This window comes from Enhydra lutris, unplaced genomic scaffold (genome assembly GCF_002288905.1).
Source record: "Enhydra lutris kenyoni isolate GAN:26980312 unplaced genomic scaffold, ASM228890v2 scaffoldscaffold13, whole genome shotgun sequence".
NCBI lineage: Eukaryota > Metazoa > Chordata > Mammalia > Carnivora > Mustelidae > Enhydra > Enhydra lutris.
In genome coordinates, this window is record NW_019154097.1 from 40,022,449 (window position 1) to 40,050,220 (window position 27,772).

General features: G+C 57.3%; 1 protein-coding gene across 1 annotated transcript; it reads left to right on the forward strand.

Moving 5' to 3' along the window:
* The first annotated feature begins 168 nt into the window (after positions 1-168).
* Positions 169-22,891, forward strand: LOC111145485 (histone-lysine N-methyltransferase EHMT1-like). Its single transcript, XM_022500381.1, has 12 exons — positions 169-420; positions 1,727-1,918; positions 3,440-3,544; positions 8,621-8,775; positions 9,652-9,819; positions 9,985-10,129; positions 10,742-10,819; positions 11,714-11,829; positions 13,014-13,100; positions 13,550-13,628; positions 21,647-21,822; positions 22,028-22,891. Exons 1-12 carry the CDS (start codon positions 169-171, stop codon positions 22,203-22,205), a joined length of 1,731 nt encoding a protein of 576 aa, XP_022356089.1. The 3' UTR covers positions 22,206-22,891.
* The last annotated feature ends 4,881 nt before the right edge of the window (positions 22,892-27,772 follow it).

The following is a 27,772-nucleotide window of genomic DNA, read 5'->3' on the forward strand; positions in this document are numbered from 1 at the left end:
CGGGTCAGACGCCGCCACACAGCACCGCCTGCTACGGGGAAGTCGCGGGTGACGGAAGAACCGATGCGGCGGGCTCCTCTGCGGTCCTCCTCCAGGAAGCTTCCGTGGACCCGGCCTCGGCGCCCGCGCCCCGACCGACGAGGCTGGACCCTCCGCAGCGGGCGGGGCATGACTCGGCGCAGGCCGGGCTGGGGTCGCTACTCCTTGGCGAAGTCCTTCCCGACGAAGGCACTTGCGCGGAGTATCCAGACAGACGCCGTCGCGCACCTGGCGGGCTCAGGGCCGCGCGAACCGAACTCGGCCCCGCGCTCGCCCCACTCGCTCCGCGGTGACCGGCCCTTTGCGGTGGCGCCCGGAGCCCAGCCCTCTGGGTGCCTCTGCCTCTCTGAGCGCCGGGGTTCCGTGTTCTTCCACGTCGAGGCCGGTGATTCCGAACGCGTTTATTGACTCGGCTTCCCGCCCCTGGCCGCGCGGCGGGGATCCGAGCTTGGGAGCTCCCACTCGCCCTTCCTCTGCGGCCGCGCCCTCCCCTTCCGGCCGCGCCCTCCCCTTCCGGCCGCGCCCTCCCCTTCCGGCCGCGCCCTCCGCCCGATGCGGGGCTCGATCCCAGGACCCTGGGATCATGACCTGAGCCGAAGGCAGAGGCTTTAACCCACTGAGCCACCCAGGCGCCCCCATACAACTCAAATTTTAAACGCCAGTAATGTGGGGTTTGACTGGGTGGGTTTTCTTGAGCAAAGCAGGTTACTGACTAACTTCAGGATCGGTAAGAAGTGTTTATCAGTGTGTATGTGAAAATCTCAGATTACTCCTCAGAGGGTCAGACACAGGGAAAAAGAAGAACTGAGGAAATGTGCTCTGTACAGACAGGAGCAGGGGGAAGGCAAAGAGAGACACTGGAAGGAAGAAACGGCGGAAGTGTGTCTGCGCCGGTCCCTGGGACTCACGGCCAGGAAGAGTCCGTGTGTGCAGGGCCCAAGCTCTCTGGTTGGCACTGAGCCTGGCTGTGCAAATCAGGATGCAGATGGTGCCCTGGCCCTCCCAGGACCCCTGAGGCTCTCCTGGAGCTTCCTGGATCTGACCGCCACAGTGGAGGGTCGCCTTTGTTTTGTTTTGAGATGCTGCAGTTCATGGTACCTATTTAGCGCGCTTGAGGAAACAGAGCTGAAAGCTAATGGGGAGATGGGCCTGCAGCCACAGGAGGCCAGGTGCAGGCCGGCGGCCACTCTGACGTGTGTTGGCCTGCAGGGCAAGTGTGCCCCTGTAATGGGCCTCTGCTCTTCTCTGCCATTTATTATTTTTAATTCTGTGGCACAAAGACCGTGATTATGGAGTTATTAGCACTAGTCTAATGTGCAGTGGGGCCGTTATCTCATAGAGGCCCCAGTGGGCCTGGGGCCCTCTTGTCACGTGAGGAGTGCAGGTGCCTGGCACAGGCCTGGGGGCTGTGTTGGAATAGAGGCCATGGTGCTGCACATGGCCACGTCGAGAAGCCCAGGGTGTGCCTGACCCTGACGGGACCGTGGGAGAAAGGAAGGGATAGGCGCTTGACATGGTGTCCCTGCAGGTGTGTCTTAGAAGGTGAAGAGGCCTTGCCCCATTGGTGTCCGGAGCTTGGAGTCTGGAGCCCGATGGACGGGGCTTGGACCCCAGTTGTGCAGCCTCTGAAAACAACTTCACCTTTCTCTGCCTGGGCTCCCTGCCGTCCTAGAAGGTGCCTCCCTAGTGTGGGGAGCAGAAGTTCACTGTGGTGCTGCGCTCGGCCGTGCCGGAGGTCACAGGCTTTCTCTGGGTCTCAGTGGTGCTTGTGTTGCAGGACGCAGAGGGCTCCACTTGTCTGCACCTCGCTGCCAAGAAAGGTCACTATGATGTGGTTCAGTATCTGCTTTCGAATGGACAGATGGACGTCAACTGTCAGGTAACGCTACCCCTGCACTTGCGGACCCTCCACCTGGCCGCCTGGTCAGTGACCCCGTTCTCCGTCGTAGCAGTGGTGGCCCCTCCCCGTTTTCTGCAGCCCCCCTGGAAGGCCTGGCCTCGCCCCCGCGGCCGCCGCCCCTGCCTGACCGCTGGCTATTCTGAACGCTCACCACCGGCTCAGCTGCCCGGCTGGAGACTTCTCCCACAGCATCTCCCTGGGCTGACCTGCCAGGCACCCTCCCTCCCGTAGCCATCTTCCCTCCCAGCGGCTGTCAGGGTTCCACGGCAGGGTCCTTATGCACATGTGGCCCCGGCCTGAGGAGGTCGCCTGTGCATGTAGCGAGTGGCTCAGAAGAGCAAGTGAGAGCATTTCCCTCCCACTTGCTGAGGCGCAGACCGCTCCCCTCCCTGTGACTCGGCCCTGGAGAGGCCATCTGGGCTCACAGGCCCTGTCCCATCTCTTTTAGTCCAGCCATTGCCTCCAACCCAGCTCTAACAAGCCACCCTGACAGAGACCCTCCCCAGTGGCCCAGATAGAGCTCCCTGCCTTGTGCCACCTGGCCTCCCTCTGCTCTCACAGGTCCACGGGCTGGACCCCTCCCGTTTCATTTTCTGTCTCCCACTTAGTTTGGTTTAATATGTTCCTGGGCTGGGTTCCCTCTGGTGTGCTTGTCCCTGTTGTGCCCCCAGGGCCCAGGTTGTGCCCTCAGCCAGCCTGCAGGGATGGCCTCACTGTAGTCATGGGGGCCGCATGTCTCCCAGAGAGGTGGCAGCTGGTGGGGGAGGGACAGGAAATCGTTGGGGACGTGTTGGGGAGGGTTGAGCTTTCTGCCACCAGACCGTGAGTTGGCAACGTGATACTCATTTCCTGAAGACTTGCCTTTTTCTGGTTTAAATAAAACTGCCCACCACCACTGAATAAGGAGACAGGCCTGGGTTGTGGATGGTAGAAAGCCAGGTCGTCAGAACCATGACAGACCCTAATACGGTCAGCCCGGGCAGGCCTTCTGCTTCCTGCCCTTCAGGAAGAAGTGGGAAGTGGGCACAGCCTCCGTCAGTCTCTGGGGTTGGATGTCTGGCCGTCTGCAGGTTGGCAGCTGGTCCTACTTCATGCTCGGGGTCTGTCTGGGTCACAGGGGCCGGTGCTTCCTACCAGCCAGACTGCTGCTCTGGGCGGGATGGTCTGGTCAGCATTTCTTGGTCCTTACGTGGTCCAAGTAGGTGTCCTGGTGGTAACTGCCCAGCAGGCTGCAAAGGGGCGAGGGTGCCTGGCTGATCTGTCCGTCCCCCTCAGAGCCGAGGTTCTGGCTGCTTCCTGCACTCACGGAGGCACTGAGGGCCGCACCCTCAGCCTTGGTCTCCTCATCCACAGAATGGGGACTTGGACTGTCTCCTGTAGTCATCTTACAGGTCCTGAGTGAGACCGCTTCATGATACTTGCCTGCAGAGCTGTAATGGATTGTGTGTGTGTGTGTGTGTGTGTGTGTGTTGTGTTTTTTGGCTTTGTTTTTGAAATTAGGATGACGGCGGCTGGACGCCCATGATTTGGGCCACGGAGTATAAGCATGTGGAGCTCGTGAAGCTGCTGCTCTCCAAGGGTTCTGACATCAACATCCGGGATAACGTGAGTCTCTGGCTGTCACTGGCCCTGAGCTCCCCCAGGGAAGCGGATCCTGGAGGAGGGTGGAGGGACCAGGGTGCACAGCGCGGGCAGCGGCAGCTTCTCCTTCTTGGAAGCCTGACTGCAGCTCTGCCCTCTTCTTTCATGTTTTCCGCGGCCCCCGTGGACCTGCTCGGGCTTCCTGGGGTGGTTTTGTGGGTTGACAATTGCTGCGTGTAGACAGGGGCAGGGGTTCCTGAGACCTGCCCTGTGGATAGTACCTGCCTTTGGAGAGGTGAACCTGGACTGCGATTGCGTCACTGACTGCCGTGTCTGCGGTCAGGGCCTGGGAGCCCAGGCGCACTCCATACCTGGGCGGTAGCAGTGTGAACACTGTCTTGGGAGGAAAGAAAGGGAGCCACCATGTGACTGGACCGTGAGAGCTCAGGTGCTTGTGTGGATGGGTAGTTTTATGGGGCAGATTTGTTTTCAGAAAACAGGGTTTTGGGGCCAAGGTCAGAATATTTGCCAGTTCCCCTGGGAGTAATCTTCCAGCCTGTGTATCACACAGCAGGTGGTTGTAGTTAATTATTTTATTATTTTTAAAAAGATTTTACTTATTTGAGAGAAAGAGGGAGATAGTGACAGATCATGAGCGAGTGGGGAGCTGAGGGAGAAGCAGACTCCCCGCTGAGCAGGGAGCCCAATGAGGGGCTCCATCCCTGGGCCCTGAGATCATGACCTGAGCCGAAGGCAGACGCGTAACCGACTGAGCCACCCAGGCGCCCCTCTAGTTAATGTCAAAGGGCGTTTCTTGGGAGGTCTTCAGGGACCCACTCGGGAACAAGGCAGAGGGATGGGGTCCCAGGGCGGATGGACATGGTGTGCCCTGCAGAGCTGTGTCGGCTGCTACAGAGAGTCACCCAAAGCCGTAAATGGAAAATGTAGCACAGACTCATTAAACTGATAATGAAATAAAGCAGCTTACGGTGAGACGTGATTTTTGCAAGCATGCCATTCAGTACGGCGCGAGTCGTGGAGCCCTAGTGCCCAAGGTAGGGAGCCGGGTGGTGAGCGGGACGGGCTCACCAGATCCCTGCTTGAAGAAGGTGGAGCAGTAGCGAGCACCACCAGATCACTCACTGTGGCTGCTCGGCTCTGGGACCTGGCCCGAGTCTGCGAGCCGGTCTTACTGGCCTGAAACCGGGAACAGCAGCACAGAGGCCGGCATTTGGGCCTGCAGGTTGTGGCTCAGCCGTGGGGTGTTTCTGTTTGTGTCCGTAGAGCTGGTGTCAGTGCAGTGGTGCTGCCTGTAGGGACCCAGGGGCTGGGAGGCCCAAGGCAGCTCTGGGTGAGGGGAGAGGTAAGGGCCATGATGAGGTCCAGTGTGGCTGCCGTAGGGGCCCGTTGTGCTCTGTCCTGCAGACACTTTGTGACATATCGCGCAGCGTCCTTCGAGCGTGGCCGTGGCCGTGTGTCCTTGGCGGGCAGGATGTCAAGAGTGTGTGGGTGCAGAGCGGCCCACGGCCTCATAGAGCCTGTGGGTGTCAGTGCCTGTGCTGCTGGAGGTCCTCGAGAAGCAGGATTGACTAAGCTGCATGTGTGTTGTTCCTGTGAAAAACAGCTGTGTTTTTTCGCCCTAACAGTTCTAGTGATGTGTCCGTGGTGCACCCTGTAAGGTGTCCAGGTGGATGTGTGTTAGCCCCCAAAACCATCCCCACCGTCAGGACAGTGCATGACTCTCCCACAAGTTTCTTCCTGGCTCTGCTGCTCCGCTTTCCGTAGCCGGATCCCTACACGGGGTCGGTGCCCAGGCAGCGTCAGTCAGCTGGGCTCAGCGTGCCGGCTCGTGAGTCCTTCACCTGGCCGCAGATGCTGGGTTTTCTGGGCTCCGGCTCTCACACACACAGTGCTGTGGACATGCAGGCATGTGTCTTTGCGTGGCCCATGCCATCATTTCTCTCTCATAAAGCCTGGGTCGCCTGTTTACGGAGGCTGCCCGGTCCCCGCAGTGGGGAGAGCGGGGTCTGTGAGCCACTGCTTCGTGTCCTCTCCGGCACTTTCTGGGCTTCATGGGTGTCCTCTTGCTGGTGGGGGCAGGCGGGTCTTGTTTTCTAGTTCTTCCGTTCTAAGAGTTGCTGTATATTCTGCGTGTACACTGGACAAGCCTGATGTCCAGTGTCTTGCGTGCAAGTCCACTGTCAGATGTTTTACAAACCCTGGCACCTATTTCTGAGAAGCAGATGCTTTTTAATTTTGATAAAGTCTAGTCTATTAATATTTCCTATTTATGGATCTCGTGTTTGTTGTTCTCCTTAAGAAATCATTGCCTGACCCATGATCCCCAAGACTTTCCTTCATGTTTTCGTGAAGCAGTTTGTTCTGCACAAGGGTGTCTAGCTGTCCCAGTGGCGCTTGTTGGGGAAGCTGTCCCTTCTCCGTGGTGTTGGCTTTGCCCCTTTGTCCACACGCGTGTGGCTCCATCCTGGGGCCCTGTCTTCTGTGCTGTTGGCCCGCACGTGTCTGTCCTTATGCCAGCACTGTGGTTTCTCAATTAGAAAATGCTGTGTTACACGCACAGAGGGGTGTCCCGTTTCTCCCAGCTGTTGGTTTCAGACATTGTACGATACCGTTACTTTGTTACAGCAATCGGCTATCTTTTGGAAACACTGTAATCTCCAAGGACCAGTGCCTGAAGACACCACTTCCTTTGCTACTGAGGTCCTTCATTCCAGGGTCCTTTTTCTTCTGCATGTCTGACTTCGTTTCTTGTGATCTGCGGCATGAGGTTGCTCCCAGCCCCTGATGCTCTTCTCCTTTCCCTCAAGTATTTTTTCACTCTGGATCATCGCAGTTTGCTGATTCTGTCGCAATGTCGCTGTGTTTTCAAGCTCGGTCTTCTTTTCTTCAGAGCCTGTTGCGCTGTTACTCTCATCGAGTGTGTTTCCGGCGGATATCGTGTGAGTCGGCTCCGAGTTTTGTTTGTGACCTTGGGCTGCAGGCCGGATTCGGTCAGTTTTTCCTTGCTGGGGTCTCTGTAGTCCTGGGAAGGAGCTGAGCCTTGTCCCCGCTGCAGCAAAGTTACCTGGAAATAGTCTACTTTGGGTTTTGCTTTCTAGGTTTGTTATGTGGGTTCCAGCATAACAGCTCGTGCTGGTTGTCTCTCTTGTGCGGGTACTAGCGCTGAGCCCTCTGCCTCAGCTTTGGGGTATGTCCCCCTGGAGATCCAAGGTGAGAATGTCCAGATCTCCAGAGGCCTCTTTCCCAGCCCCACGTTCTGCTGCCTCAGCCCTGGCTGCCTTGGCCACTGGCCCTCAGTTCCTGTCTCAGGGTTTCTCCTGGTCCCCTCCCTGCCCTGAGGCCTGGATCTCAGGACCGTGAGCAGACGGATCCAGGCTCCCTTGTGTGTTTCTGCTCTCGGGTACAATACTTCATCGCCTGATGTCCAGTGTCTTGAAAACCATTATTTCACACATTGTGACTCTTTGGCTCTTTGAGGCAGGAGGGTCAATCCCAGATGGTCCCCCTGGCCCAGTCCCTGCCAGAAAAGTGCCGTCCGTCACTTCATGTGCGTGGGTCAAGCCTGCTGTAGCAGAGCAGGCAGATCCCAGCTAGTCTGGGACTGCACATCCCTGGGCTCAGAGGAGCCTAGACGGATGGGGGCAGTCTTCACCTGTAATTCTGGTCATAAAATCACAAAGGAATGAGAAAAAAGGCCTGTAAGGAAACCACGTTTTGTTCTGGAGCTTGCTCGGGTCTAGACAGTGGAAAGATGAGAGGGCTGGGAGGCATCTCGAACGAGTCCAAGACAGGAAGCCCCAGGCAAATCCAGGCTTTTCAGAGAACACTAAGGCTGACAGAGGAGCCGTCAGTGAAGCCTGTGCCTGGGGCGAGCTTTGTCTCCTGGCAGAGAGGGCCACTCAGCTTGACTCTTCCCTTTCCTCAAGTCCGTTGAGCCAGAAGCATCGGGTGCACTCCGAGTGGGGGACTGGGAGGCAGATTCCCCGCGAGAACTGGAGCATTCCGGGAGGTTCCCTGGGTGGGAGGGGCGCAGGGATGAGGCGTGCAGGGTCAGTAGCCGGCACTTAGGTCTCATGGGGGCTGGCGGGTGGGGCGGGCCATGCACTGTGCGGGGCTCTGCCCATGCCACCAGCCCCCTGGGGTGACACCAGGGAGGACAGCCGGGCTTGACCCAGGCGGAGGCTCCTGTGAGATCGTGGGGGTTCTTGAGGCATGAGGCCCCCTGAGCAGCCCCCCCCCCGCCAGAAGAGCAGAAAGTGCTTTCAGGGCAGTCAGTGTTGATGCTGGCTGTGAGGGGTTGAGCCCTGAGACCCAGTCAGAGGAAGAAAAGGACTAAAACATTCACTGCCTTGTGTTCCAGGGGAAGGCAGGAACCAGCTAAAGGTTTGGTAAAGGAAGGGCTGAGTGAGTCACAGCCGTGAGCTCAGCCTGCACGTGGTCAGAACCGCCCCCCCCCCCCCGCTGCAGGGAGCACAGGGCCAGCAGCCCAGTGTGCGCGTGGTGGGGGGTGTTGAAGCGGCTTTCCCGTTTGTCCCCAGTGTGGTCGCTTAGCTGTTGTGTCCCTGTAATTCACGCTGATTCCCACCTGGCATAGCTGCGCGTTGCTCTGTATGTGTCCGTATTCCTCGTCTCTCACATGAGTTTTTTTGCACGTTTATTTTCAAAATGACAGTGTAGCGATCCAAGAAACTTACTGTGATTATTCTAAGTCATGTATAGCTTGTATACGGCCCAAATGGTGTTTTCCTAATCTTTGATGTAAAATTTTTATTTTACAGAGGTTCTTATGAAGTAAAATCTTAATGCAATCAGATTTGCCCACGTTTTATCTTTGTCAAATCTTACACAAGTATTGTCCCGTCCCGCAGTTGTACTTTTTTTCCAAAGTGAATATGATTTTACTCCCAGATGTCGTGTTTAGGTTGGTCTAATTCCAGATGATTTTGTATTCTGTTTTCAAGATATTCAGTACTGTACTTACATTACTTTTATAACAAGAACGAAACAAGACAGGACGCGTGCTCGGCACTCACTGGGTCTTTGCTGTCTCTCGGTGCGCTGTGCTGTCTGTCCGTGCAGGAGGAGAACATTTGCCTGCACTGGGCCGCGTTCTCGGGCTGCGTGGACATAGCCGAGATCCTGCTGGCTGCCAGATGTGACCTCCATGCCGTGAACGTCCATGGGGACTCACCCCTGCACATTGCTGCCAGAGAGGACCGCTATGCCTGTGTCCTGTGAGTGGCCCTGCTGCCCACAGTCCCTGCACAGCTCCCAGGCACCCCCGGGTCCTCCAAGGGAAGCTCTTTCCCCGAGCAGGTGGCGACCCATGTGAGATCAGCATGGCTCTTCCTGGTTCAGGGAGGATCGAAGACTCAGATGAGTCTCACCCAGCCCCCCTTATCAAAGGGGAGGGGCAGGCCCCCTCAGGAGGGTTGGAGGTGTTGGTGCTCCCCACTCAGAGCCCGTTCCTGTGTCACACATGTGTGTGGGTGCCATTCGGGTCCTGGGAGTCGTCCTTGCTCTGCCCTCCGTGGAACCTCAGGACCCCATCCTGCCCGGTCGCATGACCTCAGGTCCCCCCCGCTCACCTGGAAATGCGGGGATGGCCTGTCGTTGGGGCCCACGCCTACTCAGACTGGGACCTTGGGGGAGGCCCAGCTGAGCGGGTTGTGGCATGAGGCCCCTTGGGGGGAGGGTTGTAGAGGGGCAGCTCACAGGATACCGTGCTGCCGCCCTCCGTCCGGTGCTGACTCACCTGCAGGGCACGGACGGTGTTCGTGGCGTGGTTCACCCGCCTCTTGCTGGCCCTGTTCCTCCTTGAGCAGTGGGCCTTCGAATGGAAAGGCCAGATAGCCTGCGGGACCATCCCTAGCCCTTTACACACGCTTCCTGACCAGGAAACTGAGGTGACCTTTGACCGTAAATGTGGGAAAGAAGTAATGTAGTATAGTCCTGGTGAGTCAGGGCAGAACTTTTTGGAAACAATGGTCAGCAAGCTTATTATCAAGGTGGATGATGTGTTCCCTTTACTTTTACCTTCTAAAGTGATAAATCTCGTGTCTTTTAAATGAAGGTCTGAATGTTTTGTTGGCTTACATTTTTCCTTTTAGCCTCTTTCTTTCTCGGGATTCAGATGTCACCTTGAAGAACAAGGAGGGAGAGACACCCCTGCAGTGTGCAAGCCTCCACTCCCAGGTGTGGGATGCGCTGCACACGAGCCGGGCGCTTCGAGACGCGGCCCCAGACAGGCCTGCACCGACGGAGAGGACGGTGAGCAGGTGAGACCGCCGTTCTCAGGCCAGGGTTGACGGATGGGGCTCGAAGAGGGGGAAGCACCAGCTCCTGGCCCAGCTGAGGCACCCCCCCGGGTCTGAGTCCAAGGTGCCTGGCCCAGGGCTCGGCGGCTGCCCTGTCGGGGTAACGTCGCCCCTTTCCGGTGGCAGAGACATTGCTCGCGGCTATGAGCGCATCCCCATCCCGTGTGTCAATGCTGTGGACAGCGAGCCGTGCCCCAGCAACTACAAATACGTTTCTCAGAACTGCGTGACGTCTCCCATGAACATTGACAGGAACATCACCCACCTGCAGGTCAGCGATGGGGGGGCGGTGGCAGGCCTCTGGGGCCTTGGTCTACAGGCATTTCCCTCACGGTGGTCGCCTTCCACTGAAGAGTCTGAAGGCAGTGAAAGATCCTGAAAGCAGATCTGGTGCCTCGCTGGAGGCTTCCAACCCCTAGAGCAGTGCCTAGCGTCCCCCGGTGAGTCATGTTTGGGGGCCGTGCCAGTGAGAGGAGCCAGTGTGGTGCCACCAGTGTCCCTGCCTTCGAGCTTCTCTTGCCTTGAAGCTGGACGTGTGCCCTCAGGGCAGGGTTGTGGCCCTTTCCCATGGAGCGGCCGGCCTCAAGCGCAGGCCTTGGGATTTCTGCCTCTTAGCCCCACATCGCTGACCGCCCTGCCTCCTCCCTTCCTTTGGGTTCCTCATCCAGAGCCCCTCGTGCGGTCTCTCTGTGTCTAAGCGGCTGGGTGTCCTCTCCTGCCCACGTGCCCTCTTCCTTGGGGCTGCACGCCCCTTGGTGTCCTTGAGAATGGAGAGGTTCGAGCCAGTCTCCTTTCTTCCATGCGGGCCTGGCCTTCTGAGAGCGCGCGTCAGGATGGCGAGGCGCGGCCGAGAGCGGCCCCCTGACGCACCGTCTCCCCACAGTACTGCGTGTGCATCGACGACTGCTCCTCTAGCAACTGCATGTGCGGCCAGCTCAGCATGCGCTGCTGGTACGACAAGGTGAGTCTGCGGCCATGGCAGCAAGTCTCCCACAGGCCCCCACGGAGCCCGGCTGGCCTGGGAAGGAGGGCTGCAGGGAGCCAGCCTCCATGGCAGCTGTCGGTGAGCCCAGCCAAGTGCCATTGGGGATACAAGGGGACGGCTCTGGAGGCCGGCATCCAACAGAAGAAGCTTAAATGCCCTTCGTATCAGGAGTTCAGAGGTTGTCGGGGGGACCGGAGCCAGGGTGTCCCAGGGTGAGGGTAAGAGCACAGCAGAGTCCCCGTGGGAGCGCGGGGCGTGGCACGGGGGCTGTTCCTGCCTGCTGAGCAGGGGTGACAGCCCGCACCCTGGAGGTATGTGTGCTCTGTGAGGCACTGCTGTGCTGAGGATGGGCAAGAGCGAGCATTTCGAGGGTCTCACTGTTCAGAGCAGCCTCTGAAGCCACGGGGACCTCCGACTCGGCCATGAGGCCCTGGTGTGTCGGCCGATGGCTCTGCTGTGTCCGGGTGTAGGACAGGAAAACAGGTGGCCCGCTCGCTGCCAGAGCTGTGGGCCTGCCAGCTGCAAGGACAGACTACAGCGTGGCAGTGGACGTCGGCTGGGGGCTGATGACCCCACGAAGGAAGTGGAGGGGCCTGTGGGCCGCTGGCCTTGGCGATGCTGAGTGCGTTCCAGGAAGAAGGAGGGAGGCAGACCGGGGGGACGGAGACCAGACACCTGTGTATGCTCCCGGTTAATGCTTCCTGTCCAGACCACAGACGTGGAACATGACCCTGGTGCCCCCAGCATGAAGTCGGACCAGAAACTATCGTTTTAATACCCGTGTTTTAGTTTGTAAAACTGTGTTGGTTTAAGTGTATTTAGCGCGAGTGGCGAGCCACACTCAGTCCCGACTGCACGTCCTCTTCCCAGGACGGCCGGCTCCTGCCCGAGTTCAACATGGCGGAGCCGCCCTTGATCTTTGAGTGCAACCATGCCTGTTCCTGCTGGAGGAGCTGCCGGAACCGCGTCGTGCAGAACGGCCTCCGGTGAGCACGAGCCCCTGCGGCCCCTGCCTGAGCGCAGGGCTCTAAGCCCTTCAGTGCTGGGTGATGCCAAGGGTCTCTGTTTTCAAGGTTTGGGAACGGTTGCAGATTTCTTGCAGAGTTCGCTGTATTTTACGGGGGTTTTGTACAGACAAGGCTGGGATGTGTTGCCATGTGCGTGCGTGCGTGCTCACGGTGGAGGCACAGGGACGCTGTCTTGTGTGAGCCCTTTCTCTCCAGCTGGTGGTACAAGCTGGCACAGATGACACAAGTCCTGCTTCTGAGCAGTTGGGGGGTTGGTGAGGCCTGAGGGACTAGGCTGTCCCACGCAATGAGCTGAAGGCCCAGAAATGGGCTCTTCCCGAGCATTGCCTTTGCCTCGAGGTAGCAGGTGCACAGCGACTGTGGGAAGACTCAGACCACTTCTGAAACATCGTGTGTTGAGTGAGTGTCTCCGCAACAGCGGTGTGAGCGTGCTCTGGTGTACAGCATTTCAGACCACGTGGATGCCCTGTTCTTAAGTCACTTGGGGCTCTTGGCCCAGTGAGGTCTGGCCAGCACCCCTTTCACGGGCCGCGCTGAGACACCTTCCTCCGGCGTCCCCTGTCCCTGAGCTTTTCCTCTTGTGCACGAGCTTGAGAATTGGAAGAGCTCTCTGGCCATCTGAGGCGTGAGGGCAAATTCACACGCAGCATCGGTCCGGTTTGTCGGCACTACAGGGTTTCTCCGCACCAGCGGTCGGAGAATGCCTCTGACCGGCCCACACGTCCCTGTTTCCCTGTTGGCCCGACATCCTCTGTGGGGAGGACACACATGCCCGGCTCCCCCAGGGCCCCTGGACACACAAAAGGGCAGGTGGGTCCCCATGGCTCTGAGCTTGGGAGAGCCCCCACCTACCGTGAGGGGCCAGCAGTGTCTGCCCCTCTGCTCTTCACTGCAGCCCGGGGGCTCGGCCAGACCTGTCCCCGTGTTACAGATGAAGACACAGGCATTCGGACCGAATTCCGAGGCAGTCTCCCGTTCCCTGAAGATGTGCTGTGGGCTTCCCTGCACGGAAAGCTCCAAGGAGCTCTCGCGATGGGAAGGCCGTGTCTTGCGCTCTGTTTGCTGCCGTGCCTGGCGGTGTGGTCCACACTTGAGCCGAGCACCGGGGAGCTTGGCGGTGAGTGGCTGACCCTGTTTTCCAGGGCCCGGCTGCAGCTCTACCGGACACAGAACATGGGCTGGGGTGTGCGGTCCCTGCAGGACATCCCCCTGGGCACCTTCGTTTGCGAGTAAGTGAGTGCATGCCTAGGTCACTCCAGGGCTGCCGGCTGCCCTGCCGTTTTGGAGACAGCACAGCAGTGTGGGATGAGGGGCTGCTAGGGCCCTGGCCATGCCTGGGACTCGTGGATGCCCCTGAAAACCAAGTTCCTGTTGTCTCCAACCCTCGCCTACCTCCCTGGCTTTCCACCTGCACTTGGTCTCTCACCAGGTCGTGGCTGTTTGAAGGTGGTACTGTTCAGTGGCTTTCAGGGAGTGTCGTTGTGGATCCTTGGTCCAAGAAGTTTTCTGTGTCGTCCTCTTCTGGGACCTAAAGTTTAACCCCAGCTCAGTCACAGGCATACTCTCCAGAATGTTTGGCCACAAGTCGGGGCCGGGGGAGGGGGCCTGCACCCTGGCTCATGGTCAGGGGCGAGGGTCCTGCTGTCTGCTGCTCTCAGCTGCACCCTGCCTCCCACAGGTACGTTGGGGAGCTCATCTCTGACTCGGAAGCTGACGTTCGGGAGGAAGACTCTTACCTCTTTGATCTTGACAACAAGGTAACACGTTTGGAGGGGTTGGGGCGTAGAGAGCTGGTTGCGGCCATGCGGCGTGGGAGCGGTAAGGAGGCTTGCCCACAGCGGCCCAGTGTCCTCGCCGCCCACCCCGGCGTGCTGGTGCGCTCAGGGCTCGCAGGGTGTCTGCAGTCGGGCCCCTGACCCAGGAGGTCCCCAGGCTTGTGCAGTGAGGAGCCTGCTTCCTTGAGGACGTGAAGCCTGGACACATCCCGCCAGCCCTCTGAACCCTGCTGCTCGTCAGGGGTGAGAGTCCACGGCTGTCCGAGGGCAGAGGGCCGTGTGTGCACGGCAGCGAACATGGGAGCAAACCTCGTGTGAGGGCAAAGGTCTCCCATGTGTCCCAGCTGCCCTCCTGGTTGGGGGGACAGTAGGTGGGCCCTGGTCTGCACCCGAGGACCCGGGTGTCTGGGGACGTTTGGAGGCTACCTCAGGCCGTCCTCACCCACCCTCACGCCTGTCCTGCTCTCAGGCCATGACTTTCCTGTTTAAGAACTTCCAGGAGCACGGCCAAGCTGCAGGTGGGGACCCAGGGCTCTCCTGGAGTAGCTGCCCTTCCTGCCGTGCCCCCCCCCCCCGCCCCTGCAGTCAGCTCTCAGAAAGCCACGTTCCGGGGGAGAAACCTGTGTCCTGGGTGGTCGAAGTGCGCAGGCCCTGATGTCCCCCCGCGGTCCCCTCTGTGAACCTCCTACCCGGTCTTCTGTCCTTCCTTGTCCTTTGAGCGGTTTGCCCTTCGTGGTTTGTGCCAGTGCTCTACAGGTCCGGGGGCGAGTGCCCTCCCGTGGCTTTTCTGTCTCGCAGAGGTATTCTCTGTGCTATTGAGTTCCCGATGATGTCTTTTCATGAACGGAAGTTGCTGTTTTTATTGTCGTCTGATTTCTCTGCCTCTCCCTCCATGCTGGGGGTGTTCGTAGCGTCTTAGGTGAAGCCAGGCCTTTCATAGCCGAGACCGTGCGGAGGCACGCGTGCGGCGTCTACAGAGCTTATGCTTGGCCTCCACGTGTAGGTTATGGTCGTTATGCTGCGGCGTCCAGCTTTCTCCCACGCTGATGTCTGGGTGTCTCATGACCATTTCTTGAGAAGACAGTCCTTCTCCCCACTGCCCCACAGCACGGCTTTTGTTGTAACACAAGTGTCCTTGTATGTTGGGGTGCCGCTCTGTCCTGTCTGCTGACGCCGTAGTAACCATCTGACCTGCCGTCCTCTTACCCTGGGGTCTGTAGGGCTGTCTTGCTTTTCTTGGTCTTGTTCAGTTTCTGGGTAGGTTTTAGGGTCAGCCGGACAAGTTGTACAACACAGGGCAGCATTGAACCTGTGACCCATCTCGGGGCCCCTGGGGCCCCTGCTTTTCTAGGTGACGAGCATGGTGTCCCCCTCTGCTTGCTGGTCATCCCCAGTTGCCCCCACTAAGGCTCAGTGCTGCTTTGTGCAATTTTGTAGATCTCCTCTTGGGCTTTTTCATCTGATAGGTTGTTTTTATTTTTTTTCTAAAGATTTTATTTATTTGACAGACAGAAATCACAAGTAGGCAGAGAGGCAGGCAGAGAGAGGAGGAAGCAGGCTCCCCGCTGAGCAGAGAGCCCGATGCGGGGCTCAATCCCAGGACCCCGGGACCATGACCTTAGCCGAAGGCAGAGGCTTTAACCACTGAACCCCCCAGGCGCCCCCATCTGAAAGGTTTTTGATGATTTTACTTTAAGGGTCAGTTTTATTGTAATTAATTGACGTTCAATGAACTTGGAGTGTGTGTGCGTAGTTTTCAGTCTGATCGGCACCAGGACCAAGACCTGGAGCGCTTCCCCTGCCCCATGGTGCCCCCACCCCGGGTGGCTGTGGGTCCGCATCTGTCTCCACAGCTGGCTTTTCCCAGGGCCAGGGTTTCCCATGAGTGAGGTCCGCGTGTGCTCCGCTGCTTCTGGCTCCTACGGTTCCCCCCAGGTGGTGGCAGGTCCTGTCACCCACCATCGGCCCAGCTATGTTGTGCCACTGCCTGGGGATGGACCTGGGTGTTCCCGGATTTCGAAGTTCAGAGTAAATCTGCTGTGACTTTGGTTTTTGTGGGTTTGAGTTTTCATTTCTTATGGGTAATTCCTGGCAGTAGGATTACTGATGTCGGGTGAAAGTGTACGTTTAATAACTTTAAAAGAAAAGGGAAGCAGTTTCCCAAAGTAGTTGTATTACTTTACGTTTCCACCAGCAACAAATGAGAATTTCAAATACTGTAATTTTAATGTGCGTTTCTTGATGATTTTTTTAAAAGACTTTCTTTACTTATATGATAGAGCAAGAGTGGGAACACAAGCAGGGGCAGAGGGAGAGGGAGAAGCAGGCTTCCTTCTGAGCAGGAAGCCCAGTGTGGCACCCTGGGATCATGTCCTGCGCTGAAGGCAGACGCCCAATGACTGAGCCACCCAAGTGTCCCTCTTGATGATTTTTTTAAAAAAAGAATTTACTTTTAAGTCCTCTTCACACCCAACATGGGGTTCAAACTCTAACCCTGACATCAGGAGGGCAGGTTCGTACGACTAATCCACTGGGTACCCGTTTTCTTGATCGTCAATGACGTGAGCGTCTTTTCGTGTGCTGGTTGGTCTCCTTATTTGTTCTTTTGTGCAGGAATTTTAAAAAGTTACTGCCCATTGTTTACTCGGGCTACGTCCTTTCTTCCTGAGTTGTAAGGGTTCTTTATGTTCCTGATTCGTGACCTTTGTCAGACACGTGTACTGTGTTTTCTCCCAGCCTGTGCCTCGATGGTTCATTTTCTTAGCAAGGTCTTCCATAGAGCAGAAAATTTTCTTACCGTTCCGTGCTTTGTGTCCTAAGAATTCTTTGTCTCCCATGAGGTTGCGAAGATTTTCTCCTTTCTCTAGGATTTTCGTATTCTTGGCTGCTAGATCCACAGTCCATCTTTTGTGTGGCTCGAGATAAGGCTCGAAACTCCTCTTTGTCCGTGTGCGTAAACGGTGATTTCAGTGCTGGCTGGGCGTCGGCTGGAAAAGCCTCTGCCTGGACCGTGGGGAGTAGGTCCGTGCCTGGACTGTGTTTTGTTCCTTTGATTTATTTGCTAACCTCACACTGACCCCGCTGTCTCTTCCCTTCTGTCGGTTCAGGGGAAACTTGGAACCAGGTCATCCCTTTCTAAAGGTCCCTGGAGCTCTCCAGAGTACTCTGGGTTTCTGTGTGCGTTTAGAACCAGGGTGCGTGTACGAGAGGAGGCTGCTGGGACTTGACTGGGACTGTCCAGTCTGTTGGTCCACTCAGGGGCGCTGGCATCTGAACAGTGTCGAGTCTTCTCCGCTGGCTGGTGTCTGCGCATGGAGCCAGCCTGCCCCAGCAGACCCCAGACCGTAGTGGGGACGCCGTTCCAGCAGCCCCCTCTCTCCTGCTGGCTGTTGCCTGTGGCTGCCCCTACCCAGCTCCCGGCCTTCCAGTCTCCCCTCAGTCTAGCCCCTCCAGGCTGGGCCCCGCAGGCCGTCCCCTCCGGCCTCTCCAGCTGCTTCATTCCGGTGCACGTTGTACTCCGGAGCTTCCCAGGGTTCACTCCAGCTCAGACCTGTGTCCCCACTGGCGTAGCCATACCTGTGCCCGTGGCGTCTGGGTGTCCACTGCTCACTCTCACCCACTGTCGAAGACATCGGGAGACTTTCTGGTCCTACCTTCAGAATGTGTCTGGGATCTGACCACCTGTTGCCAAGCTGCCTGCCTTTTCCCTGGGCTGGGCCATCCCCAGGTTCTGGGTCTGTGCTAGGACCCCAGAGTCTGCCTGTCCTTGCTGTTCTAGAACCTTCTGAATACCTACCTCCTCCTAGCCTCTTTGCTTGAATCTGCCCTGGTTAACCAGGGTGCCAGCACACTCTCAGCCTCTCGGAGTGGGGCAGGCTTGCAGGGGCACGGAGCTCCCTTCCCATGCGCTTTTGTCTCAGGAGGGACAAGTAGTTTCTTTATCAGAACTACTGTAGAAGAGCAAGTGGCACACACGTCTGAAGACCCAAGCAGCATCGCTCATGGTGGGAAAGATGCAGTGTTTGCATGGCCAGGAACGGATGCCGGCCCAGCTGGGCAGCAGTCAGGTCTGGAAGAGCTTCTTGCTCCAAAGATGGGCAGCTCTCCTGTCTCTCTGTGTACCTGTGTCCCTTGCCCCCACGGAGTCTCTAAGCTGAGTGTGGTCGGGTGAGCAAAAACTTGAGGTAAACCACAGAAAAACAGATTTACTGAGAGACACCATGCCAGAGGCTAAGGAAAACGCAGGTGGTATGGGGGGGCTGTGGGGCACAGGGACCAGTGGACGGGGACTCAACTTTGTGCTCCGCACCTGCAGGGGTGGGGAACCTGCAGCTCGTTCCCCACAACCCTGGCATCGGGGGAGGCTGTGCATGTCCTGCAGGCTTTGGGCGATGCTGCTTCCGGTAGGGACCCTCGGAGGGTCTCAGACAGGCTGTGGCCTCCCCTGTGGTGGGGTCCGGTCCTGGCATGAGGGCCTGTGATGTCATGTGCTCCTCACCCTGAGGACACCCCGCCCCTCCGTGTGCCCCTCACACATCTTGCCCAGGTCTAACGGTCTGCCCCGCACCCACACTGGCTGCCCTGTGGTCTCTCTGTTAGTTAGGGACAGACACTGCCTCTAGGATTCCTATTTCTTGCCTCTGTGGACAGTCTCTTACTTACATCGCGACGGCCCCACAGGACAGAGGAGGAGAGAAAGGCTGTGCGGTCGAGAGCCGTACGCGCCACGCATCAGATCCCACTTTGTTTCATCTGTTCTTGTGCCAGGAACGTGACGTCACTCAAAAACCTGTCATTTTGTTCCTGAGGAACCGGCGTGTGCCTGCAGGGGCGTCACTGTCGTGCCTCACGAGACCGACCTCAGTTTCCCCAGAGTGTGCACAGCTGGTTTGCTCCCGTCTTCTCAGGGCTGTGTCCCATCATTTCTTCTCCCCGAGGGCAGCCGTGCGACCCTCGCGCTGTCCTGCAGGAACCTGCATCCATGTGTGTGCGGGTGGGGGCCGCGTCCCCGTTCTCTGTCTCTGCAGACAGCGTGAGGGCGCAGGCAGCCTGGGGTCTGCCTCTCCCAGGCCCGGAGTAGGTGAGCCTTGGCTGCCCACCGTCTCCTGATGCTGGAGCCTTCCCTGAGAGTGTCCCATCTCTCACGTTTCCTAACAGACTCTTACGTCGGAAAGAAGAATCTTCCCCACCCAGACGTGGGCATTCGAGCGGCTCCTCGCATACAGGCAGGATCACTCGTTTTTGCCACTGAGGAGGGGTGCGGCAGGAGTTACTGGTGCTGAAGGGGTCGGGGTCTTGTCCTCCTTTCTCTCTCGCATGTAGTTATAGCTCCCGGTTGTTCTGTACTGAGTGTTGTGACTGGTCGTTGTCCGTGTCTGGCACCAGAGGAGCCTGTCTGCTCTGGCCTCGCCTCCCTTGGCTTCGTTGTGTCCGGCTCCCTCGTTCGGCCTCAGATGTCTCTGAGCTGCCCTGGGTCCTTGCGGTCAGGACACCAGAGGTCAGAACTCTGGAATGAAAGAATCCTTAAAAACGTGTCCCGTCATTACTGGGTTGAACACTGCTGGGGTTTGCAGAAGCCCTTGACTTTGATGCCCGCCTCCCGCCTGTCAAGGTCCTGGCTCCTCGCGGTGTCGGTGGTTTCGTAGGGGCGTCACTAACGTGCTGGCCACGGACACCGCAGTGCGGGTGTGCGTGCCGGGTCTGCTGAGGAGACCACGAGACCCCTGGGCAGCACCTGGTATGACAGCTCTCTGGGTGGGTGGGCTCCTAGTTTGACACGCAGGTGTGTTTGTCTTAGTTATTTTAAATTCTAGAATTTTAGGGGTGCCCAGCTGGCTCAGTTGGTGGAGCGTGAGGCTCACAGTCTTGGGGCTGTGAGTTCAAGCCCCATGTTGGGGGTAGAAAGTGCTTTAGAAATAAATAACAAATTGTAGAATTTTAAAATCTGTCTTTTAGTTACATAAAATATTTACGTGCTTTTAAAGTAGAGATTACCCAGAAAGGCTCTGCTCAGGAGAGCCTTGCCTGTTCTGTGACCCCTACAGGTGACCCTTCGTAGGAACACCGAGTGTCCATGTGTGTTTCTTACTTCCTTGCCTTTCGTACAGAAAAGGTGGCGCGCCCGTGGCTCAGGGATCACGTATTCTGAGTATGTGCACAGGGTTCTCGTTGCTCTGGGGACACTCAGGGTGATCTCAGCCTTTGCTGAGACTTGCCGTAGCATCTCCAGGACCCGTCCTGCCCACAAGCCTCTTTGTGGAGCGCTCGCCCTCACCCGCGTCGCGGAGGCTGTGCCCAGCCATCCCGTGCTGCCTCTGACAGCCGGAGCGGGACGCTTGGACCGAGGAATTGCACTGGACTCTCTCGTGTGTCTCTGAGATGCTCACTCTCGGAGGGACGTGCTGTGTCTCCTGTCGCCAGGGCCGCCCAAACGGGGGCTGCAGCGTCCTCGTCTGCTCGGGCAGCATCTGGGCCGCCTCAGGGCTGGGCGCTGTGGGTTCTACAGAACGTGTCCATCTGCCTGGTCTGTCACCTTTGTGCCCGTTGCTGTGTGGGCGGCTCCGGCCCGCCTCTGACGGGCGTCGTGCGGTTCATCCGACGGGCCCGCCAGGCTCGCGTGCGGGCTCGGTCTCTGTCGAGGTGGCGGCTTCCCCCGCCTGCCCTGGCGTCCCCGGCATCCGTCCTGGCTTGGCTCAGGCGGGGACTCATGCACACGGTCTGAGCCCCATGGTGCCCGGCAGTCACGGGGTCCGGCCTCACGCCTCATTCCGCACAAGGGTCTTCACCGTGTGCCCCGCACGGTCGGGCCGCGTGCCCTCCAGGGCTGGCCGCAGATTCCTGGGCTGTTTGCAGGAGGGGAGCTGCTTCCTGCGTGGGGGCCACCTGCGTGTTTAGTCTGTGGCACCCGGAGGCAGAGGCCAAAGGCTGTGCCACGTGAGTCATCGTGCGGTTTCCTCCTGGAGGCAGGACTGCTGGGTCAGAAGTGCGTCGCCTTCGGTTTTGGGGGACGGTTGTCCGAGACAACCCTCCATCACCATTTTGTCTTTCCTTGACCCCCGAGGGTCCTTTGGCTTCTGGTCAATGCTTTGCCCTCCACAGGACACACCCTGGAAGGCCCCCTTCTCCTCGTGGTGTATCTGGCCTTCCCTCCCAGACATGGCCCTCGGTTCCTATGTAGTAAGTTTCCACAGACGTAGCCGTGGGGGACGTCCCTGCTCACCGGCCGCGCACTGCGAGGGGCAGAGCCGGTGTGAGTGGGCTCTCTGCTCAGGGCCCAGGGGCAGGCAGGGTTCTCTCGGGGGCGGGGCTGCGGCCTGTCGAGGGTTGGAGGACTCCGCTCCTTGCGTCCCAGGGCAGATGCCCGCCCCCTTTAGTACCCAGGCCACGCACATTCCTCACCACGTGACCCTTCGGACTTCAGGCCCCAGTGCTCTGGCTTTTTCCAGAGAAGAATGCTACTTCAGGGGCTCCTGTGGTGCGGTCAGGCCCCCAGCCAGCCCCCCTTTCTCACCATCAGCTCTGGTCCTTTCTGCTCGTAATCACAGGGGTGGCGCTGGGGCAGGGTCCCGGGGCTCCTGAGGTCCTGGCTCCTCTCTGTGCCGCTGGGTTCGCAGGACTTGGCAGTGTTTCTGTCACGTGGCTATGACCGACCACTCAGCCCAAGCGCTGCTTCCCTCCCTCTGTCCCACCTGCTCACACACTCCGTGTCTCCCAGCCACTCCTTGGGATCTGCTCCTCCATCACCAAGTCCCAAAGAGCTACTCCCCACCTGCCCCCCAACCTCCTGCCACACCCCGTGGTCCCCGCAGCCCTGCCCCCTTCTTCATGGGAGTACTGGTGTCCAAGCGTCCGATGGTCCACGTCTGGCTTGCGGTGTGGAATGGGCAGCATCCCCGTGGCCCTCAGGCCTGTTGTGCCCTGCTCTGGGCCGCGTTTCTGCCTGCGGTCTGCAGATCTGCAGGCTCCTGCTGGAGCTCCCTGCTCTCCTTCCCGCCCACTAGGACGGCGAGGTGTACTGCATCGATGCTCGCTTCTACGGGAACGTCAGCCGCTTCATCAACCACCACTGCGAGCCCAACCTGGTGCCCGTGCGCGTGTTCATGTCACACCAGGACCTGCGGTTTCCCAGGATTGCCTTCTTCAGCACCCGCCTGATTGAGGCCGGGGAGCAGCTGGGGTAGGTGCCGCCGTCCCCAGGGGCCGGCTAAGTTTGGGGACCTTCTAGGTGCGGACGTGGGCTGCTGCTCACAGGCTTATTCTCCGTGGTTCTCTGTGTTTCCACAACTCTGAGCCGGGACAGACGGCCCTGCTGGGGCAGGGTCGCCCCTGCCGCCAGGCAGTGTGGGGCCTGGACGCCGCCCTTAGCTCTGCTCTCTCCCCAGGTTTGACTACGGGGAGCGCTTCTGGGACATCAAAGGCAAGCTGTTCGGCTGCCGGTGCGGCTCCCCCAAGTGCCGACACTCCAGCACAGCCCTGGCGCAGCGGCAGGCCAGCGCCACCCAGGAGGGCCAGGAGAACGGCCTGCCCGACACCAGCTCCTCCACCGCTGACCCCCTCTGAGCGGCAGCCGGCGTGGGGCACCGGGCGTCGGTGTTGTGCACACTGCGGTCAGAGAGGAAGGAGAAGTGGATGCCTGAAGGCCCCGACCTGGGGCTGCAGGGCTGCAAGGCCCCAGCGTGGTGGCCCGTGGGCCGGGGGCGGGCGCTCGGGAACACTCTGGGATTCCGCGCTGGCGTGACCTTGTGAGTTTCTGATGATGGTTTTGTCGTTTCCACATTTCTCGTTCCCCCTCTACTCCCCTGGTTCCCGTTCCACTGTGGGGCTTGTTGGCCAAGTCCTGTGGGCCCAGATCCCCGCGTGGCACCTGCCGAAGGCACAGTCAGCCACGAGCTGCTCCGTGGACCCGCCTGCCCGAGGCCTGCGTGGCAGGTGCCGTCCCCACCTCGACCTGGGAGAGGTCCAGGGCGAGCCGTCACTGACTTTGGAGAAAATGTGGGTTTGCTTTTTAAAGAAGTTCTATATCTAGTCCTATATATCAGACCTCTAATGCATTTCTTTCCGAGGAAGCGGTTTGTCGGGTGCAGGAGGGCCACGGCCCCCAGAGGACCCCGCACCAGCCCCGCCGGCTCAGCGACGCTGGCGCCTTTTGTTGATTTTTAAACCACATGCTATGATGATGAATAAACTGATTTATTTTCTACCATTATTGAACATTAGGACAAATAAAAAACACAAAACACAGACAACGGTGCTGATTCTGGTGTGGTTTCTACTCACCATGTGAAAATAAACTATCAACTGTATAAAGAGAACAAAGTGATTTTAGAATAAAATGCAGGAAAAAACTTTTTTTAAAATGTTAGTCTTGTCGTGGAATAAATTTGCCGTCACCTTTTGTGTGAGGGCCCGCCAGGTCATCTACTTTTCTAAACACTGTAATTAGTGCAGTGGCGGTGGGGTTTTTGTGCGGCTCTTCTAAAACACTCATGATGCAGTCATGTTTATTTTTTTCTGTTAAAATGTTTTTGACAGTTTTAAGAGCAGTCTTTTGGCTCAGACCATTTCTTGTTCTGTTTTCAATGAAATCAATAAAAAAAAAGAAGTACTTTAAATGAGGTTTTTCTTATGGCATCGTGTCACCTGGTTTCTGCAAAACACCTGCACTGCCCGTGGGGGCGCTCTAGAGTTCTTGCGCGGCCAGGCGGAGCCCCTCCAATGGACCTCGAAGAGCACACCCCATGCCCGCACCCCAAAGGAAGACATTTCTGTGCGGGTCGCTCTGTGCGTGAGTGTGTGCGCGTGTGTTTACGTACAACCAGCACCAGGCATGGAGGCCCAGGTTGCGTTCTGTTCCGGAGGAACAGAACATTGTCTTAGAGCAGCCCCAGGTGAGTCCCCAGAAGTGTGGATCAGATCTGCTTTTGAACGTGGTGAGGCTGGAGGACTTTCTTCCCGCTGCAGGAACCTGCTAGTCCCAAACGCACGGGCTCTGTGTTCTGTGCAGGGCTGGGCTCCCTCACCGGGTGCCTGTAAGCTTGAGAAGAAACAGCTGAATGCTTGTCTCCTTTACACACACAACTCACTCACTCAGACACGTTCAGACGTTTATCTGAAACGTAGCAGCTCTCTGTGCTTTGTAAACAGCCCAGGCAGGATGCCCTTCCCCCCACCCCGCCATCCCCCAGGCCCTTGGAAAGGGGACTGCAGGCCTGGGTGTGCGGGAGTGTCTGTGACCCAGTGGGACAGAGGTGGGGCTGATCTTACACAAGGTTGATGCCCCTTCCTCCAGGTCGTCTCTGGTTTGGCCTCTGGGTAGTGCCTTAGGGCCAGGGCTGTGCTGGGGCAGCGGACACCTAGGAGGCGGCGTCCCAGAGGCAGTGGGTAGGGTGGCAGGGGGTCCATGTAGAGCTTGGGTTTCAGGCCTTGTGGAACCCACCAGCCCTATGTGCCCCTGCCCCCAGCACCCTTCCTTGGGTTCTGAGCTCATTACCTTGCAGGCACCCAGTGGTGCACCGGGCCGAGTGCTAGGTGTGCGTGCAACTCTCTGTTAAACTGGGACTCAGTCCAGTTGGAAACTTGAAAACTTCTGCTGTGTTAGGGCGGCCTGTGGGGTAAGTGAACCGCTCCGCCCCCCAACACCACAGCGAGTTGCGGGGCCTCTGAAACAAGCCCCCACAGGCTCTGGCTTTGAGGAGCCCGATGTCCGTGCGCCCGGCTGCTGGGTCTCATCTGGTCCAGGAGGGCTCCACAGTGACCACCTCAGCTCCAGCTGTTGATGTCCCTGCCCCAGCCCTGCGGCTGGGGCGGGGGAGGGGCCTGTGCTCCAGCAGGGCACAGACTGCAGGGGTGGATGTAGGCCTCGCTCAGAGGTGGGGTGGGTGGGTGAGAGGCCCCCTCTGAGGCCTCCCTGCTGGGGCAGCTGGAAGTGACCACAGTCACCCCGGCTGCTGCTCTCATTGCCAGACACAAACCGGCACATGAGAACTGGAGAGAAACCGGGGAACCCACCAGCAGTGCCCCTTCTTGGCCTCCCCTCACTTGTGTGGACGTTTGTCCTGTTTGTGGCCTGTGAGTGACTGCAGTTGTGTCCTCACTGATGGCACATGGACTTTTGCAGTCTCCACTAACAACAGCGGCGCCAGGAGGAAGAGTACCGTGCGCCTTCCTTGTGCGGCCATTGTCTTAGAAAAGGGGTCAAAGGGCATTCCACAGCAGACATTGTGGAAGCGAGCCCCGAAAACCCGCCCCTAAAATGTTTGCCAGCCTTTACTTCCACCAACAGGGTACGTTTCCCAGGCCTCACACACCCCGCGGTCACGCTCCCTGCTGGCTCCCGGCAGCCAGAGCCAACGACACCTCCGCACGGTAGAGCTCACACCGACCAGCCGGTCTGCAGCACAGGCGGCCTCTCCCCTCACGTGGCTCGGTGCAAGATCTCGTTGTGCTCGTGTTTCCCTTACTGGTTTGTATGCTCTGTCTATGCACTGTAGCTTTGTACCCATACTGAATTTAAGCTTTTTATGTGCTGAAATCTGACCGTCACTTCTGATTATGCACTCTATCTAGAATATCCTCCTCTGCTTCCAAATTATAGAAATATTCTTTAGCACTTTTTCTGGTGTTTTATTTTTCAGTTCAGCTCTTGAATCTAGGTGGGATTTATTTGGTGTCGGGGTGAAATAACTATATTTAATATTTTAAAAATTGGGGTATGGTTTATATATGGTGAAGTGCATAGGTTTTATGTGTATAACTCAGTAAATTTTGACAGACACCTTTGCCCATGTAACCCGTTCCTTAAATAGGGCATTCCCATCTGTCACCGGGAAGTTTCTTTCTGTTCTTCCCGGATGGTTTCTGTCCCCAAGAGGCATCTCCTGTTCAGATTTCTCTCAGCAGAGACGAGGTTTTTCCTTCGGTGGAACTTCATGCAGACAGGGTGTCCGTGAATCAGTCTGTCTCCCTGCTGCCCTTGCTCCGTTTTTGTTGTTGTTGGCTCGTGTCAGTTGATTGTTGGAATTACCCAGCCCCCACTGCATGAACATTAGCGTCTCTGGTCTGGGGCTGTCATCCATCAGGCGTCTGCAAGCACTTGGCCGCGGTCAGTTGGGAGCGTTGAGTTTGTCCGTCGGGGGGGGGGGGTACGTCTCGGGTGCGGGTTCGCCGTGGCCGTGCCACTCCGCACAGGCCTGTGTGAGAGCGCTTCCTGTCTTTGATTTCGCCCGCTCTGGTGGGCGCAGGGTGGTGTCATGGCTTGTATCTGTGTTCCTGGTGACTGTGGCCGAGCCCGTTTCGGATCCGTGCTGTCCATGTGTAGATCTTCGTTTGCAAGGTACGCGGCCTTTTGCATATTTCTTAGTTGGACTCTTTCCGCTGGGAGCCAGGAGCTGTTTGCAGATTATAGACCGAGTCCTCAGCAGAGGGATGTATTTTGGTGTTTTCGCTCGGTCTGTTACTTTGTGTTCCTTTTCCTAAGAACAAAAGTTTACAATTTTGGGCAAGTCCAATGTCTCTTTTCTGGGTGGGGAAGTGGGATGTTCTCCATCCCACTCGAAGGTTGGGAAGATCATCTGGCGTTCTCTTCTAAAGCATTATGGCTTCAGATGTATTTTGGTGTGTGACCCATCTTCAGCAAGTGCTTGCGGGAAGAAGGAGGTAGCGATCGAGCTACATTCCTGTCTGATGTGGGCCTCCAGCCCTTCTGCCCTTACCTGATTGTTTAGAAGATTGGGAGTCTCCCACTCAAACGCTTTGGCCCCTTTGTAGACCGTTAATTGATGTGCACCCGTGGACTTCATTTAGGAACCATTCTGTTGCATTGAGTATTTGCATGTCTGTTTTTATTACTATAGCTTTGAGTATCACAATCACAAGTGGTGTAAATGTTCCAAGTCGTTCTTATTCTTTTATTGTTTTTTAAAGGTTTTATTTATTTATTTATTTATTTATTTACTTATTTATTTATTTATCTGACAGAGATCACAAGTAGGCAGAGAGGCAGGCAGAGAGAGAGGGAGAAGCAGTCTCCCTGCTGAGCAGAGAGCCGGACTCGGACTCGGGGCTTAATCCTAGGACCCTGAGATCATGACCTGTGCCGAAAGCAGAGGCTTAACCCACTGAGCCACCCAGGTGCCCCCAAATCGTTTTTATTCTTAAAGATGATTTCTTTAGCTCTTTTAGCTACCCTGGGACCTCTGTATTGTTTTTTTAAGATTTTTTATTCGTTTAAGAGAATGAGCAAGAGCATGGGGAGGGGGGAGGGGCAAGGGCAGGTGAGGAGCAGAATCCCTGCTGAGCAGGGAGTCCCAGTTCAGGACCCCAGCCAGAAAGCAGACGCTCACCTGTGAGCCACCCAGGCACCCAAGGGCCTTTGTATATATATATATTTTTTTTTAACAGAGATCACAAGTAGGCAGAGAGGCAGGCAGAGAGAGGGCAAAGCAGGCTCCCCACTGAGCAGAGAGCCCCATGTGGGGCCTGATCCCAGGACCCTGAGATCACGACCCGAGCTGAAGGCGGAGGCTTTAACCTACTGAGCCACCCAGGCGCCCTGGGCCTTTGTATTTTTATATGTTTTAGAAAGAGCATATACATACTTAACAACAACAAAAAGCTGGTGGGATTTTTTTTTTAACTTTTTAAAATCAACTTTGTTGAAATGTAATTCACATATCATAAAATGCTCTCATTTTAAGGGATCCATGATTTTTGATGAATGTCTGTGCCCCTATAATTACCACCACAATCAAAGTGTAAAGAACACCTTCATTTCCCCCAAAACTTCCCGTTGCCTCTCTGAAGTCTACCCCACCCTGCTCTGGTCCTATTCTAGAATTTCCTATAGTTGCAACCCTACCGTGTGCACTTTGCTACCTCACAATTTAAAAATATATGTTAAGCCAAAGACGCCAGGTAGACTCTCACACGTACAGGAGAGCTGCAGGACAAAGCCTTGCTTCTCTGAACAGGGTGGGATCACCGGCTCGACCCTCCATCGTCCCTGCAAGGATGTTCTCCTGTGTGACCACAGCGGATTGTGCGGCTCTGCTCCCGTAGACCCAGTGCGGCGTTTGCCTTCATCTAGCCCCGCTCACTGGAGCCTGTGGGTCCAGCCTGGCTTTCTGTTC